The sequence below is a fragment of the Centroberyx affinis genome, unplaced genomic scaffold (genome assembly GCF_046629955.1).
Source record: "Centroberyx affinis isolate AG114_WGS23_722 - 3 ecotype Tasmania unplaced genomic scaffold, CSIRO-AGI_Caff_v1 ptg000843l_1, whole genome shotgun sequence".
Lineage (NCBI taxonomy): Eukaryota > Metazoa > Chordata > Actinopteri > Beryciformes > Berycidae > Centroberyx > Centroberyx affinis.
Window position 1 is genome coordinate 136,414 of NW_027279439.1, and position 18,194 is coordinate 154,607.

Below are 18,194 nucleotides of genomic sequence, written 5' to 3' on the forward strand. Positions count from 1 at the left end.
AGTACAGGTGCCACAAAGAGCAGTTAAGGAAGGATTCAAATTATGATCTCAGTAGTGGAGCTGATTGACCTCCTTTAACTGTCATTCCATTCGGAGGACACTGGTTAATGATTAATCTTGGGAGCTTTAATTCAAAACAATCCAACAATACTTTCTTTATTGGTAACATTGGGTGGAAGGGTGGCCTGAGGTTAGAGAGACCATCCTGTAAACAGAAGGTCACGGGTTTAAATTCCTGCGACAGCCAGTATTGTGTCCTTCAACAGCTGTGTGTCCTTGAGCAATAGCCTACACTGAACCCCTATCTACTCACCCACTGTAAACACCATAAGAGCTCCAGCTAAATGCCTAAAGGTGTTAAATGAAATGTTGGCGATGAACACAGATGGTCCAAGCTCTTTTCAGTGTAATCTAAACCCCAAACCAGTGTTCTCAGTGAGAGGCTTTGACCTAGAAAATATCTGAACTGACTTGTGTAATCATTAACAGCATGATATCGCTCTTTCACTCCACAGCAGCCGGGATCATTACGGATGTTGCCAAGCAGGCCTGACCTATTGTTATTACAGACTGGATATCATATTGATTCATTGATTTATTGATTTATAGTGGAAGCTGAATGATTGAAGTAGAACCTCACTGCACATGTGTGACTGGGCTTCTCCATCCCACCTGAGCAGGTAGCGCTGCGCCCCGCTCCGCTCCGCCCCGCCCCCTCTCCGAGCTGTCAATCACTGATAAGGATGTGTGGCGCAAAGCCCAGGCTGCCGCAGCGTCATTCCAGTAAGGCAAACCGGTCTGCCACGTGGGGTTCATTAGCTATGGAGAAAACAAGAGTGTCATGCTGTGCTGCTGTGTGGCACCTAAGGTAAAAGGCTTTCCTGTTTGCGTTTCGGATGACGGGAGTCTAGCCCGGGAAGAGACGCCGGAGGGAAAAGTCCCTGTGCCAGCCGCAGAGGCGCTCTCCAAGGAATGGCTCTCACGGTCCCTTGGGTGCCACGGGTCCCCTCTCTACTACTGCCGCTGCTGCCACTGCTGCCACTGCTGCACTTGTGGCTGTTCTCGTCGACAAGTGCGCTGGAGATGATCGACCAAGCACCTCCACTAAGTTGCAGCGAGGTAACATGCCACCATTATAACTGTAGAAATCCTATAATAAGGAATGATGCTATAGAACTGTTATTACTATAACTATTACTATTACCGCAAATCTATTACTGGCTGTAATATTCGTGTATACTGCCTTGTAGTGTGCCCTATATAGTGAGTTTATAGTGACCTTTTTGTATTTTTTTTTTCTAAGCCTTTAAAATAAACATAATATATAAAAATTAAAATAGAAAAATATATAGCGATTTTTCGTTAGGGTTGCATGTCTCAACTATATCATTCTGCGCTTCAAAACCATCGATCAAAGCAATCATCACACAGGGTGCCGTTTAGATGATACAGACGAAGTTTAAATTGCTGGAGCTCTCTCTGTCCAAAATCAAATGTGCGGCCACCTCTCTCGGCTGCTTTGTGTGCATGGCTGTGATACACAAGCCAATACATGCAAACAGGAAAACTTAATACATGCATTCTTTTTTGCGGGGGAGAGATAGATAGATAGATAGATAGATAGATAGATAGATAGAGAGAGAGAGAGAGAGAGAGAGAGAGAGAGAGAGAGAGCGAGCGAGAGAGATCAGTTTAATGTCCATTACTAATTTACTATAGTGCCTGAGCATGACATCTAACTCCACTGCTCCATTTCCAAGGCTGTTGTGCCTCCTTGACTTTTCTCTAGATAGTGTTCTAGAGGTTGACAAGAGAGATTTTGCAGTTACACTTAGCCTATAGCTGAATCCACATTTTTGGCACCTGCTCATCGACATACCATGCTCATCCAAATTCTTTCTCTCCCAAGGGTTTGACTGACTGCAGTATGAGCTCAGGTGAGGTGAAATGATCAAGAGTGCAGCACCTCAGGTCATAATAATAACTTCACCATTAGACTGAATGTTGCATCAGTTGAAATCATTTTGTCTAAACCTTGAACACTCGCCTCTCCTCAGCCTTTCTGTACGATGCTGTCCCTCCGGATCCAGAGGATACAGTGAATGTTAGAAGTGTGGAGCTTAAAGTAATTTTGTGCTGCTCAGACAGACAAGATTGCGAACCTTGCCTACAGATCTTCATCACAGTCCAAGGTAGCTGCCATCATTGTTCTTATGACTGACGCTACTTTGGCAAGTAGACGTTTCCTGCATTTTCATCACAGCTGTTTGGAGCTGTTTGACTTGTTCTTACCTGGTTTTGACTGTGTGATCCTGGCAGTTGCTTTTTAATTGACTGTGGTTGACTGTGGACTGACATTGATGGCTGTGTGTTGCTGCAGAAGTGGATAACGAGAAGGAAGTTTTTGAGGAGTCTGGTGACCACAGTGATGAGGATGAATACTCCATTAAAAAGCAAACGGCAGGGGGAAGTGGTCAATATGTGCTACCCAAGCCAAGAGGTATGAAATAATAAACTTCAAATTGAAAATCCACTCTGACACGCGCATATACATACATACGCGGTCACACATTGTATTCTGCAGATTCCTGTTTTGTACTAATCACTCAGTTTGATCCGTCTGTGTTACAGCTTCGGTCAAAGTGTGTCACAGCTCCCCAGGCTCCATCGAACACTGCAAGGCACTCCTGTTTAGACCAAGCCACTCTGTGCCGGAGCAACAGCCCACACAAGAGGTAGCTCACTTTTCCTTTTTCCATTGAGCAGATGTGATGGAAATACCTCATGTAATATCCATTTTTGTTGTTAATTAATTAAGCCTCTCTACGAAAACAGCCCTTCTGTGTTCCTATTCCTTGAACTGCTGGATAACTAGACTGCACAATGTGTGTTCCTTTGTATCTGTGTTTACTACTGTGTGGTATTCAGGGTATTTAGATTTAGGGTTCGGGTTCGGATTTGGGTTTAAGTTTACAGTATGTATGTATTTCCTGCAGATGCGGCTGTTGTTGACAGAGAAAGTAAAGTTTGGCAGTCCTGTTGTGGTCCACATTCATGCACATTCCCGTACAACCCACAACATCACAATCCCATCTTTACAAGAAGGTGAGATCAAGTACTATAATCCCTGCAGAATCACACTGAAATGCACACTATTTTTACAAAAGGTTTACTCCTCCCTCCCTTCTTTCAGTTTGCTCCCAGAACCTAAATGATGCTGTAAAGGAGTGTGATGGTAAGAGATGTTTTGATATTAGGAATTGACATGGAAACTTTGTCTTCAGCTGTATTAAGAGTAAACATGTACTGGAATAGTTAAGCGTGCTCTCCCAGGCTCTGCTTCTACCTCCTGTTCATCTAGTCCAGCATCTACCATAATGTACATGCTGTTGAGTACACACCAGCCAGTGCCAGTAAAAACAATGTTTGCATCACCATACTTTTAGATTGATGTAGTTGCTCAGTCATAATTGGTTGATGTGAACCCATCTCAGCTCCCAGACTTCAAGCTGTGCTTGATCAAGACAGAGATGTGGTCCTCCTCCAACTGGACAACCCTGACACCAGCCAAGAGGTGCTCATATGCCAGATGTTTTGGAATGAGATACCCGGAGAGGTTTTCGAATGGGTCAGTCAACCTGCTAAATGTATTCTAGCAGTCTATGGTGTTAGTCCAAATCAGTATTCTCTGTGTATAACATTGTGTTTTTTTTCCTTTTTAGCACAAGGGCCAGAGAGAAATGATCATTTCATCAAATTCTGTTGCACCATGCCTGTGCTTCCAGGTAGCTTACTGCTGATTAACATGTTGATTGTAAGTGATAAGAGATCATCAAGCGGCATGCATTTTAGTGGAAATATAAAAGAACCTTTAATGGTTGGCAGGTATGGTGGAAGGGAAAGCGACTTCGCACAGAATCCTGCCCCTTCAAAGAGCAACAAGGTAAGGAAAGTTCACTCATTTTCAGCCATACATCAAGATGGATTTGTAGAGGAAATATTACAGCAAAACAGAGCACAGAAATGTTCCTTTTTTTTTTCCAGAAGCACTTGAAAGAATGCAGCACAACGTGTCTGTATCCATGGTGGAGGCTGGGACGCGGGAGGGCGGCACGGTGCTGAGCTGGAACGTGACTGCCCCCTGCAGGCTGGAGGCAGAACTGTGGCTGTGTAAGAGAGACTCAGCAGGAGGCCGCTGTGAGGAGGTGACCGGCTCCAGACAGAGGATGCACAGCCAACAACATGCTGGCTGGAGAGCCTCACGTCACGGACACTGGGTAAAAACAACAAGGGGAAAACTAATTCTTTTGCCCTCCCCATTTACATTTTACATTCCTCTATCTCTCTCCCTAGTTCTTATTTGTTCTCATTTGTTTTCCTACCACTTTTACATTTTACATTCCTCTTCATCTCTTCTGAGTTCTTATTTATGTTTTTGTCTTTTCCTTGTACTTCTCTATTATTATCATTCTAGGGTCACAGAATATTGTCAGGGCGCTGATGCTCTGACCCCTGCACTTTTGGTTGCTTGTAATGTTGGTGATCTAGGAATTGAAGCTAATTTGAATGTTGCACTCATTCTAAGTTGTTCTGGATGAGTTCATGAGCTAAATGGCTAAAATGTGAAAAGCCCCAGACCCCATCCTAAAACAGGATTCACATGCATTTTCCCAATAATCTTGACCAGATTAGTCAAGATGTTTGAAGAAGTCTCTCCAGAAGCTGAAATCTGAGAGACTACTAATTTGTGACATTATCAAGTAACAGTTTTGGAAGCTGCTCCACTGACAATGAATAGCAGAAAGACTTATGCACACTGTGATACTACCCAGGATATGAGTACTTTCTCTGGTTCATAGTCTGTCAGCGTTATGATGAAATACAACTCAAACTAGCATTCAATGAGTCCACAAAATCTGTGCAACATGCTGTTTATTTATAGTTTAAATTATAGTCCATAAATTCATCCAAAGTTATTCCATGTCCTCAGACATTATGATAAAATGTGAACTGTCCTTGATCATCAGAATGACATAATATGTGAATCCTGTTTAAAGGTGAATTTTCTCTTTCATGATGACCATTTTTTATTTATTTATTTATTTATTTATTTATTATTTACTTTCAGAAAAAGGGAGAGTTCATCAATGTGTCGTCACACCCTTCACTTTGTGTTCAGGTGATGTCTCTCTCTGTGACTAATATATGAAATATAACCTTTTACATGCAATTATAAACATATTTTTCAATCAGTGCTTCCTACTCAAATTCCAGATAAAGGTACATGGGATGAACTCATACCTGGAGCCCCAATGTCCATTTGCAAGTAAGACTGTTTTAGACTGATTAACTGCTTATTGTATTTATTTGGATTAAGTGGGTTCAATGTGTAACTCTTATCAACTAGCACCGGCTAGATGATAATAACTAACAAAAAAAGTATTGTTTCCTGCATTAACTGAAGAATGTGAGGTTGCTGAGGTTGTGATAAGTAAGCGTTGTCCATATACGATCCTCTGTAATGTATATTTTCACTTTTCTTCTCCAGCACCTCGATGGAGGTGGAGCCTGCCACTCCTCCTCGGCTTGCTACTAATCTGTCTGGCCATACTAGGTGCCTATTTTGTACAGGGGGTCCTGAAAGGTCAGCTATCTATCTATCTATCTATCTATCTATCTCTCTCTCTCTCTCCCCCCCTTTCTCTCTCTCTCTCTCTCTCTCTCTCTAAAATATCAATGGATTACCATAGCCAAATATCAATGGATTTCCGTAGCCAAATACCTGAATGTGTACTCTGTTTTCCATCCAGGCTATGTGTGGAGATGGTTGAAAGACGATGATGTAAAAGGTATAAAGCCTAAAATCCATTTCAGACCGGGCTGCTGCTCTTTCGAACATCCTCTTAATGCTGTTATTCATAACTTTTCAATACAATAACATGTTCTAGTGTTCTAGTCAGTTGCATATGTTTATATGACCCTCTCAATATATACTATATTATTGTTAATATTCTATATCTTCTTTTCTGTATCCCTTTACTGTCCACTACTGCAGTAGCCCATTTTTAAAGTTTCATCTTGTCCTATATGACATTTTGGGATTTTATTAAAGTTTCTACAGGTTTTTCAGGGTCTCCCTCTGTTTTCCAGGTGCTGTGGGTGGCGGTCACGTGGTGTTGCTGTACCCTCCAGATGGGGAGCAGACTCTGCCGGGTATGATGTGCCGCCTGGGCTCGTCCCTCCAGGCTCTGGGCTTCAGCGTGTCACTGGACCTGTGGAGCCAGGCTGAGCTCAGCGTCCTGGGCCCTGTGCCGTGGCTCCACTCGCGGCTGGACCGGCTACAAAGGCAGGGGGGCAAAGTGGTGCTAGTCCTAACCAAGGCAGCCTGGGCAAAGGCTGAGGAGTGGGGCTCCCGGGGCTGGGAGAGAGACACGCCCAGGGAGAGGAGCAGGGACACGGAGGAGGAGGAGGCAGAAAAAAGCTGCCATGCGTCCTCTCCCCATTTGGATGTTTTCAGTGCTTCGCTGAGCTGCATCCTGGCAGACTACTTACAAGGCCGTGCTGGCGAGCGTTTTACCTTGGTGCAGTTTGAGTCTCTGCCACCTGAGCCTCCAGGCTGCTGCCGCCCGCTGCCAGAGCTTTTCCGCGGCCTTCACCTCTTCAGCCTCCCTTCCCAGAGTCTGGGATTTCTGACAGAACTGGCAGGAGGACGGCATGCGGGCACTGCGTCGGCCAGACGGCGGAGGGCAGGGGGGCTCAGGGTGGCGTCCCGAGCGCTGGCACGAGGACTGTCAGGCTTTGCAGCGGGGTCAACTGTCTTGCGCCTTGCAGGCTTGTCCCAGGATTGCGTTGGGGTAGGAGCGGAGGACTCTTGGGAAACGGTGCCCTTGCAGCCATGTCTCACCACGCCCCCCTCCAGCCCCGACACCTGCCCCAAGGGCAGTGGAATGGACTGGGTCTGAGAGCGAGAGGGTGAAGGAAGACCAAGTGGCACCTTTGGGATGCCTAAACAAGCAGCTAATATATAATGACTTGAAAGAACTTCAAGTAATACTCTGTGACGTTTTCATGCACTGTAAATAAATATCTGTTTTGCTACTTTGTATCATTGATTAATATAACACAAAAGTGATGTATACCCAGTTCATGAACGCTTTTACCTGGGAAAAATCCTCTGCCGCACAGGAAGTGATGCATTTTACGTTTCCAACAGCAACAGTGATTTGTTTTTAATAAATAGAAGAGGAACTGGATAGTTAGCATGAGCATCGATAGCTGCCATGGCTGAACAGACAAACAAAAAGAGCAGTACCTACAGAAACTCAAACTTCACAAACAGAAAATCCAATGAAGAAGATGTTACAGGTGACATGGTTTGGTTACAAAGTGATCTCTGGGAAATGTAGTACAAAAACAGCACAGCAATGACCAAAGGTGACGTCAAAAATTACAACAATGACAATCTTGCAGATTACAATTTTAAACAATTACAATGGAGCAAATTGCATTCATCTAAAGCATCCAGTCATTCCCCATTAAAACACTCCTGAAACAACATTGTTTACTGGTTTTCAGTCTTAAACCATTGGCATTTGTGTGTGTGTTTGACATATTTGCTGTAGTGTTTAACATTTTAAAGATGCACAAGCATTACATGTGAAAGCTCTTAGAGGCAAGAGAAAAAGAAAATCCTAGGTGGACCAGGCATTTCCCTTTTTTGTAGATGAGTATATTCAATTGCTTTTGGATCCAGACCGGGTGGCTCCTTTTTATACAGTGTTTGCCTTTAGCTGTTTAATTGTGATCAAATAAATAATGTGTCATGAAACATGTCATCTCAAGGGATTTTTCATGCTCTTCTGAGCACAAAACAATAGTAATTTCTTATAAAAAAAAAAAAAAACATGGTGTAAGATTTACCAAGTAATGCAGAACAGTGTGTATCAGGTAAAATATTCCTAACACTCCAAAAAAAATATTCCAAACACTAAAAACAGCACTGATGATAAACCGCAGACATTTTTAAGTGCATTGTGAAATAAATAACATTCAATCAATTGCATCTCTCAGTGAAAAAACTGAAATGATCACTGAACATTTAGTTGTGGCTGCATGTAAAGGACATTCATATGAAATGTCTAAAGTTCAGTATCACACCACAGTTCTGCCAGTGATCAGCACTGAACATTCAGAAGAAATGTCAAATTAACTTCCCCTTTCCTTCTTATTCTTTTATTTTTCTTAGCATCATCTTTAACATTCAACTCACTGTTTTTCTGCATCTCCTGCTCCCCATCCTCTGAAAAATCTCCAGCTCAAGGCAGCCAGCAATGTCTCCTCATTGCATGAACCTTACACAGTTCTGTTGGACATGGCCAAACCTGTGGGTGAGGTAATGACTGATATGCACAAGGCTGTATTTTGACTTGGAAGATTATTAATAATGTGAAACTGTATTGATCCCCACAGGGTAGTAGCCTAATCCTATTTTCTTGCTCAATTTAAGCTCATTGAAATGGTAATAGCAAATAGGGTCTTGCAATAAAAACATTATCATATAGTATTTTAACATTACATCACTTTTCTCATTTCCAGTCAGCCTTAGGTGGGCGAATCAATGAAATATTGTATTTCCAATACTACTTGTACAGCAGCTTAATTTGTCTCTTGTCTCCCGATGACATCATCGGATATCTGGAAATACAGCTGTGTTTGCACGTCTGTGTAAAATTCAGCAGTGAGTGATTGGTTGATGAACCAAATCCCAGCGGGTTTGGGCGGTGCCTAGCCTGCTGCGGCTCAGCTGCGAGCGAGGAAAACGGGGAGAACCAACTAGAAGCTGTTCATTCATCCTAGCCTAGCAAGCTAGCTCACTTTCTTCCTATCAGGAGGACACACTAATCAGCTGGCTGGCCATTATTGTGGCTTGTCAACTAAAAATGGCACGTTTGAAGCATTAAAACTGGGTGTCCAAAACGTGAAATTGTCTGTACATTGAATCAGCGAGGAATCAGACAGTCATCAGTCGGTGCCACGGACGTGTTGGTTTTGTACCAAGGTAGGACCAGGCTAGCCAGCTAAACCCAGCCAGCTAACGTCAGCTTAATAAACTGCCAGAAAGAGTACTAGTTAAACTGATATTTTAGTGGCAGGACATTGTTGCTGAGTCGAGTAGACTTTAACGGAGTTAAAAACAAATTAGCAGACTGTGGTAGGCGACTAGTAACTACCTATTGACCTTAGCTTGCTGCTAGTTGGCTAATTTAGCTTGGTGCTGATGCTGAGCTAGCTAATGTTGAGACCAGAGCATCCCGACCAGGCGCAGCTAGGCGGCTATCTGTAGAAATCAAGCAGCTCATATCGGTTTTTGCATCGGTTTTTTCCATAGCTAGCTCGATCTGTTATCTTTCCAAACCACCCTGAATATAACTGAATTTTAGTGTCAGATAGGCATTACTGTGTGAGCAGTATGACGTTTCGTTGTGTACAGGGATGTAGTGGAGGGCAAAACAACCTAAACTCATTTTTAAAGGTACCCTCCTTTTAAGGCTGACATAAGTGTTTCTGTCTTAGATTCATATTACAAGTACACCATAGTCAATTCAAACTGATTTAAGTTATATGAAGATGGGGTCTTTTAAGGGAATAAACATGAATTAGTGCTTTTCTGAAGGTATCATTGATTTTTGTTGATATTGGTTGTGATCACTGACTGGAAGTTATAGTTTAGACACCTTTTTGTGTATCACTACATCACTCTGTGTGTGTTTGTGTGTGTGTGTGTGTGTGTGTGTGTGTGTGTGTGTGTGTGTGTGTGTGTGTGTGTGTGTGTGTGTGTGTTGAATAGTGAGCCATGTGGTGGGCCTGGCCGTTTCTGCCTGCCTTGGTGCTCCTCTCTGAGCTCTCTGTGGTGAGAGTGCAGACAGCACCATGCCAGACCTGCCGAAAACTCACCGACAGTTTCATTAAGGTACCGTGGTGTTCTTAATGTATGCTCAGTTCATGCTTGTGTTTTTTGAGCCAAGTTGTGTTTTATTCCGGGCCTCACCTATTTCACTCTTTTCAGGGCTTGGAGAGAACAGCCAATAAGAACTTCGGGGGCGGTAACACGGCCTGGGAAGAGGAGAAGCTGGCTAAATATGCCCGCAGGTAAGAGTGGCCTCCCTGCATTAGTAAGTTAGAGTTCCAGTGTACTACATCATGAAATGTTGCATTAAACTTAGTTCTTCGAGAGAAGAGACATTTGTTACTGGCCCAGAGGGGACTGCATAATTTCTGGGTCATGTGTACTGTTGTTCCACTGCTGTCTTGAGATCTCTAACTGCTGGCCTCTTGTTTCAGTGAGACTCGGCTTCTAGAGATTGTTGAATCTGCATGTGAGAAAACAGATTTTGAATGTAACCAACTCCTGGAGCAGATAGAGGACCAAGTGGAGACATGGTGGTTCCACAGGTAAATGTGGTGTGTGTGCATTCAGAAAAACTCAGTGTGTATCACAGAGATGAACAATCTATTCTGATATAGCTGCAATTTCATAGCACAGCAAAATTTAGAAATATCCACATTCCATAAGTAACAAGAGTGTCATTCATTTATTCCCTGGAATAAAGGAAGAAGCACGTTGTCTGTCTTAGATTTAATCAATCACAAGCAACTTTGTTTTAATTCCAGCTTTATTTCTGATATTGTGACAATATTAACCCCAGCTATGTATGTAATTACATTGTGCACTGATACAGTATATCATTAAAGCCTTAACATGTTAACTCCTCAAACATCACTGACATGATTATCCTGCTGTGTGTGTCCTGTAGGCAGCAGGAGGCCCCAGACCTGTTTGAGTGGCTGTGCATAGAGGAGCTGAGGCTCTGCTGTCCACCAGGACGCTTTGGACCAGACTGCAAAGGTTCGGAATACATGAAGCATGACACACAGGATACTTCAATAGAGACTTTTTACCAAAAATGGAAAAATGTATGAGGTGTATTTTATCCCTGTGATGAATGCTGCTGTTTTCACAAAGATGTACAAAATCAGCTGTGGTAATCATGATCTCTGCTAATTCTAAGCTTTGGTGTTGTCAGAGTTATAGCACTAATGGCTTATTCATGCACTACAGAGTGTCCATCCGGCTCAGGTGGAGTGTGTGGTGGTCTGGGCCGGTGTGAGGGAGAAGGGACTCGCCTGGGAGATGGAGAGTGTGTCTGTGACCCGGGATACTCGGGCCAGCTGTGCCAGAGCTGCGCTGATGGCTACTACAGAGAGAAGAGCTCCAACCACAGCACAGGAGCCTGTGCAGGTACCTCAAACACAGTTTCAACCCTTTACATGTGTTGAATTCTGTTTGCAGATCATGAGGTCATCTTAATTTGACTCTTTCTTCTCCCGTTCTCTCCGTCTCTCATCATTTTTAGCTTGCTACCACTCATGTAAGAAATGCGCAGGGCCGCAGGACTACAAATGCCTGGACTGCAAACCAGGCTGGATCCTCCATGACAACAAGTGCGTGGGTGAGTCCGGGTTTGGAGGTCATGTGTGAAACATTTCGGTAGTTCTGTGCCAGCGGTCTGGGCGTTTGATGTTTAACTGCCCTTGTATGTCTCTTTTAGACATTGATGAGTGTGGAACAGAGCTGGCCCGTTGCCCCACCAACACCTACTGTCATAACACAGATGGATCCTATGAATGCAGAGGTAGGCTTTCTTGTTCAGTTGCTATGTACGTTACTGGTGTCAACATACTGTACACACTACTTACTCTCCCCTCAGGATTTTGTGGAGGTTTTCTGCAGCTATTCTGACCAAAAATGCTTGATTTAGTGGCAGGTTTTTTGAAAAGTTTTAAGGCAGTTAGATTTGTTATTTAATCTGTCATTTAAAAACTTTGAACCTGCAACCAAGTGTTTTCATGAGCCTTGTAATTTTGCTAAAATTGGGATTTCAAAAGAGGTTCTCTGTGGAAAAGGTGCAGGAACAGGCTAAAGTTGTAAACTTTGTTTGTTGCAGTATTAATTTGCAGGAAATGATTTGATATACAGTATATAAAAACTAGCCACTTAGTGGCTCAATGTAGTATGTGATGCTGACCTGTCTCCTGTGGTTGTATCCAGGCTGTGACCAGGCATGTGTGGGTTGCATGGGTAGTGGTCCTGCCCGCTGTAAGAAATGCTCCCGTGGCTACAGACTGAGGGGAGCCAAGTGTCTTGGTAAGGGAATATTACTTATCTACTGTATTTCTGAGCCATATTGTCTCTATACCTACTTCTAATTCTCCTAAAACCACCCTTGCTTGGCTCCCACGCACAGATATAGATGAATGTAGTGAACGCGCAATAGCATGCCCAGGGCTGAACGAGGCCTGTATCAATGAGGAGGGCTCCTTTCACTGTGACTGTGCCGATGGCTTCATCCGAAGAGACAGCATTTGTGTGGAGAACAAGCCTCCGGGTAAGTAGTATACATGCAAACATATAAACTGCTGACAGCTTTTCAGACTCTGTTGGCAAACATTCTCCTCTGCGCCTCCTCAGCTGGCTCAGAGAAGAGTGTGTTTGAAAACATCCCGGAAGATGAGGTCCTCGTACTGCAGCAGATGTTCTTCGGTGTTGTGATCTGCGCTCTAGCAACGCTCGCTGCCAAGGGTGACATGGTCTTCACTGCCATCTTCATTGGGGGCGTGGCTGCCATGGCTGGTTACTGGCTGACGGAGAGGGGAGACTACATGCTGGATGGATTCCTGAAGGGACGCTAGCCTATCAGGGACCAAGGATTTGGGAAAGGAACTTGGAATGCAAACCAGTAAGGGTGAATGAGGCTCCTTTGGGGCAGGAAGCTGTCTCTGCGATGCTAGCCTTTCAGGGATTTATTAGTTTGGGGTTGGGAATTACTTGAAAGGGCTTGGGGTCATTTGTGTTTATGAAAAGGATAATACAGGAAATTGTGAGAACTTGAAACAAGAAGTCAGAGTGAAGCTGTAGGAGAGAACTGAGCTGTTGAGCCAGAAGTCTTGAAGAGGAACTGACACTATACTGCACTGATAAAGGAACTGAACTTAATCCCCTACCTCAACTTTGTTGGGAACAAGGGTGAAATGAATAAGACCACTACTGATTGTTATAATTTATTATGCATTTGTATGTTTTATCTGGCCACGATGTTGCTCAAGAAATGATGTCGTTTTCTTCCACACAATCAAAACCTTTATTCATTATGTCCATGCTGTTCATTTATCTCAATGCTGTGAAGCAGAGGCTTTCTTATGGATTGAATTGTAGATGGATTAGATGGGTTTTGACTGGTCAGGGAACCGAAACACTTCAGCTTGCTGCTATGAGCGTGGGGTAGGATGAGGGAATTTGAAGCATCTCCCCCTTCACCCCAAAAGAAAGCTCCTTGAAACTCTGGGATATATCCATTATGAACCACTGGTCATTTATGTCCACAGTATGACTTTTTACCTGCTTACCTACTGAACGATTCTTTGTAGTATGAATGCATGAGAAAAGGATCTGCAAAGAAAGGTACTGTACCATATGTATTAATTTATTGTTTGATTAGCATGGAAGACTGGATTTAACAGCTGCTGGATCACCTCTTTTACTTTAAAACTTTAAGATTAGGAAACCACCAACATCACTGCTATTATCAGCAGTTCAAGAATTATTATGTGTGTGTGGAAATGTGTTTAGGTATATGCCAGTCCTAACTGGATGATGCAAGCCATTTTATTTTGCCTTGAACTTATTTTCAAAGCAATATTTTTTGGGAAAGTATTGTGATCTCTCTCTGTGATCTCTTGATCTTTTTTCTGTGTATTTTGTTGTGCAATGGCAAAGCTTTTTTTTATCTATTGAATGGTAATTTTAGCAGATATAGTAGCATCATGTTAAAAAGCCACATAGGTATCATTTCATATCCGTCCATTTAGTTTTGTCTTTTGTTGTCATGGTTTGCAAACTTTTTGTCCACAGAATCATAATTTGTATATGTCAAGGGGATATCCTGTGCCCTCTGAAAGTAAGATGCAAATGCACAACGCTGCACAGCCACTTCTAATTACATCTCTGCATAGAGGTGTCCGTGTTGCCCATGTTATCCCTGCGTTTGTTCTCTCTCTCTCTCGCTCTCCCTCTCTGTGATGTCCGGAGGCCGCTGATAGTAGTATTGGTAGAGTTTACACATAGCGATATAGTTATAGTTTTTACACAAACACACACAACATTTTAGTCTAAATAAAAAAACAAAAACAAGAGACATAGTCTTTGCAGTGATATTTCTATTTATTAATGTACTTTTCACAAATAAATTGTTTGTCACCTCTCCTCTGTGCTGCACTGGAGAGGGTTTCTGGGGGATTGGACCAAGTGTGGTAAAGTTGGAGGGGTGGGGGCACCCCGGTGACTCACTGAGTAGAGCACGTACCATATAAGGCTCAGTCCTTGCCGCAGCGACCCGGGTTTGAATCCGGCCCGTGGTCATTTGCTGCATGGCCTCCCCTCTCTCTCTCCCATACCTTCCTGTCTCTCTCTCACACTGTCTCTATCAATAAAGCATAAAATGAGTAAAATAAATCTTAAAAAAAAAAAAAAAAAAAGTTGGAGGGGTGTTCATTGTGGTTTCGTTGAAAAGTTATTTTTAACACTTTTGAGTGGAACAATTGTTTTTGGAAATACCTGATGACATGCATTAATTGATGAATTTAATATTGTTGAGTGTTGTGAACCAGGTGATTAATTCTATTAGATAATTGGTTACCAAACACTAATTGATGTCTCTTAGTAGGAGCAGGCTGGTATAAAGGAGGAGGCTGGAGCTCTATCTATAGCAGACCTTGCTGGCAGAGGCAGGCCAGATTGCGGTCTTCTGCTGAGGGCCCACGCTTTAAAGGGGCATTGCCTATAGTGCAGAATTGAATTTATAGTTATATCTTTTTTTCCCCCTTGTTTTTGTCTATTTTTGCATGTTGTATTTTTTTTCTTTTCAATCGGCCAATTATGTCTGCACTGTAAATACGCTGCATGGGACTCCACTGGTTGTAAATAAAACACCTGGACTGCTGAACAGTTGAACCATCTCTTTTGTGCCTCAGCCATTCCGCCAACCTTACAGAATATGTTTGCTTTCCTTTGCAATAAAAGTGACTGTCACTCATGTTGGTTTCATTTTAATTTTTCACTTTATTTTGTTGAGCTTCCTAAGGACTTTAAATTGAATCAGTATGAAAAAAGATTGTTGCTTGTGGAAATTTATTTTGTTTCTACAAAAGCATGTTTCATCACAAATTATAGGACATGCAGGAAACTTAAAGTCAAGGGCTGGGTAAAAAAAACCCTCAGTTCTAGGTTTATCAGAGCCCATGATTGTGGATAAGAAGACTTTGTAGAGAAGAGGTGTATGAGCCTATCACTGAATGTCTGGTCTAAGAACTACTAACTCCCCACAAGTAAATTGGTTTAAAGTTTGGAAATACATTTGTGGCATCCAGTACACCTCAGCCTACTGATGAAACGTATAGATTGAAGAGATATCTGTAAAAAAAAATTTAAAAAAATGCGCATCATCTGGGTTGTGCAATTTAGCAACCAGTAGAAATACCTCCCTTCAGTGGCAATCCCAGTAAAAACTACACAGTACATCCTATCTGCCACTGATGCATTTCCAAGTGCAATTGAAGTCTGTGAGGCCGGAGTCTGTAGTTTGACTCGGGACATTTAGATTCAACCTATTTCAGTGTTCCACTCCAGTTAATGGGGTTGAGGCGCAGCAGCTCTCTCTCCTTTAGTGCCTCCTGGGAACGGGTTAGTGCTCTGTCCCTCCAACTCTGCTCCATTAGCTACACACATAACACACAGGAGAGACATAAGTGGAAACCTCAAAAAACCTTGCCCAGCTATTATTGTAACATGAGAATAGCCAGTGTGTTGAAGATTCAATATCGGCACACTAGTGTTAGCGATCCCGCAAACAAAAGGGTGTGCAGTAGATGTATAATGTGCGTATGGGGCTGTGTACCTTCTTGTTCTCGTCTCTATACTGAGTCATTGCTCTGCTGTGCTGGATCCGTTCCTCTCTTTCACTGGACAGAGCAAGGCGGTCCACTTCACGTAAATACTCTGCCTCCTTCACTTTACTGGCCAGCTGCAGCCTCAGTGCTACGCATTTCTCCTCTATCTGTCTCTTCAGCTGCTCACGCAACTCCTTCCTACATGAAACAGAAGGATTTTTTTTTCTTTTGTTATCAATGAAATATGAGACGTTTAGTGCGCGGTGGCATAACACCACACCTGTATTTGCAGTATGCGGTGCATTCAAATCCCCCATTTAGGAGAGGTTTGCCAGATAAAAAAGACTTATCAGTGCAGGAGGTGAAGTGAAGGAGGCTGTCCTTTTACCTGTACTCTTCTCTCTCACTGCTGGTTCCATACAAAGGTTTTCGCCACCCTTGATGATACCTGACACATCAACAGACTTTAAAGGTCACTGACTTTGAACACTCACATGTCCCAAGCAAAGATGCATCAGTGGTTCCCTATGAATTTTTGCCGTCACTCGGAAAATCCACTACAGTGACTCTTATTGGTCAGACACTCCCACCTGTAATGCTCCCTCCTCTGCATGACCAGTGTCCTCTGATGGTTGTGGTGGTGGACAGCCGGCGTCTCCAGACTGACGGTGCGTTTACAGACCAGAGGTGGATGTAGAGGGTTCAGTCTGGGGATACTCTAGAAATCAGATTCATGTAAGCTTTTTTTTTTTTATCTCAAGGCAAAGGTCAACTTATTTTAAGACAGGAGCTCAGAGCAGAGGTGCGACCAAGTCAACTTTACTCAAGTCCCAAGTCAGTCTCAAGTCTTGAGGCAAAAGTCTCGAGTCAAGTCTCAAGTCTAAATGTAGATTACCAAGTCCAGGTCAAGTCCATGTCATTAATGTCAAGTCTCAAGTCATGTGCCAAATCTAAATGTAGAACACCAAGTCAAGTCAGAACAAATCAAGTGTCCAGTATCAATTCAATTATCTTAAAGAAAACAAATATCTAGGATATGCAATATGGTTCTAATAATAAAAAATATTCCAATAAAAACTTGATAAGTGCATCATGAATTTGATTTCTATAATCACTTTCAACTTTCAACAGTAAATTCAATAATTCCATACAGAAAACAGAAGTTTAGTTGTCTGGTGGAACAAATCTTGTAACTTTCAATCTGAGTCATTTGCACACCCATTTAACACAAGATCTGTTGTCAAGACTTTAGAAACCTTTTCAAGTCATCAAAGATTCATCAAGTACAAGTCAGAGTCAAGTCCCAAGTCACCAGAACCCGTCAGGTCAAGTCTCAAGTATTCTCTTCATGCATCAAGTCCAAGAGTCCAGGTCATGTGACTGGAGTCCCCACCTCTGGCTCAGAGTCACTGAGAATCTCTGCTCACCTGGCTGCCTGTCCAGGACTGGGTCGAGTTTGAGATGGTCGGCAAGGCCAGGCTTGTTACCACCAGACAGCGACTCTGGCGGGCGGGAGATGTGACGTGAGGAACGGACACTGGTGTGGCAGCCACAGAGATGCCAGCTGTGGTATTGAAGATAAAAACTACAATCATTCACTGCACATTATTAACACTTTACGAGTAACACAATAATATGGAAAAACACAGAGCACAGCTGTTTCCTTACGCAGTTTCATTGTATAGTTCAGGCTGTTCCTTCTGTTCACCGACCAGTGGAGTCCAGTCTTTGTGCACCGAAATTCACAATTTGCACAATTTTCTTCTTAAAGCAGCAGTTCTATTAACAGTAAATCTCAATACAGCTACAAAAATTGCTCATATTCTATAAAAAAGTGTAGAAATACTTCCCTCTCAGTACGGAACTAGTAAGACATTCAACTGTGATATGTCTGTGCACTCATTCAGTGTTTTGCGGTGGCAACAGTTGCCTTGGGAATCAGGTTACCCCCCCATTAAGAGAAAGCTGGTGCGTGGAGTGTAAAGTCATGCACCAGCGCACTCAAAAAGAAAGTTTATTAGCCTGTGACAAAGCACTAATGAGGCTGTCAGAAGATGTCTCCCACACAAAGGGATGAAAATAGACAGACAGCCAGAAGAGACAGACAGACAGACAATAGACTAACTGAATAATGCACTGATGAATCATTTTAACTTTTAAACCATAAAAGCATTTTATTAAACATTGCGTAA

General features: G+C 42.8%; 2 protein-coding genes across 2 annotated transcripts; both read left to right on the top strand.

Moving 5' to 3' along the window:
- Nucleotides 1-813: 813 nt before the first annotated feature.
- LOC139645317 (interleukin-17 receptor C) lies at nucleotides 814-7,798 on the top strand. The gene is made up of 16 exons (XM_071521008.1): nucleotides 814-1,119; nucleotides 1,910-1,937; nucleotides 2,058-2,192; nucleotides 2,381-2,500; nucleotides 2,632-2,735; nucleotides 2,997-3,105; nucleotides 3,194-3,235; nucleotides 3,495-3,574; nucleotides 3,723-3,785; nucleotides 3,886-3,943; nucleotides 4,045-4,277; nucleotides 5,129-5,179; nucleotides 5,275-5,326; nucleotides 5,549-5,644; nucleotides 5,811-5,849; nucleotides 6,151-7,798. Exons 1-16 carry the CDS (start codon nucleotides 973-975, stop codon nucleotides 6,960-6,962), a joined length of 2,169 nt encoding a protein of 722 aa, XP_071377109.1. The 5' UTR covers nucleotides 814-972; the 3' UTR covers nucleotides 6,963-7,798.
- Nucleotides 7,799-8,935: 1,137 nt separating this feature from the next.
- On the top strand, nucleotides 8,936-15,061 carry LOC139645318 (protein disulfide isomerase CRELD1). The gene is made up of 11 exons (XM_071521009.1): nucleotides 8,936-9,058; nucleotides 9,848-9,970; nucleotides 10,067-10,149; nucleotides 10,342-10,452; nucleotides 10,815-10,906; nucleotides 11,120-11,299; nucleotides 11,415-11,510; nucleotides 11,610-11,693; nucleotides 12,110-12,205; nucleotides 12,306-12,446; nucleotides 12,530-15,061. Exons 2-11 carry the CDS (start codon nucleotides 9,854-9,856, stop codon nucleotides 12,748-12,750), a joined length of 1,221 nt encoding a protein of 406 aa, XP_071377110.1. The 5' UTR covers nucleotides 8,936-9,058; nucleotides 9,848-9,853; the 3' UTR covers nucleotides 12,751-15,061.
- The last annotated feature ends 3,133 nt before the right edge of the window (nucleotides 15,062-18,194 follow it).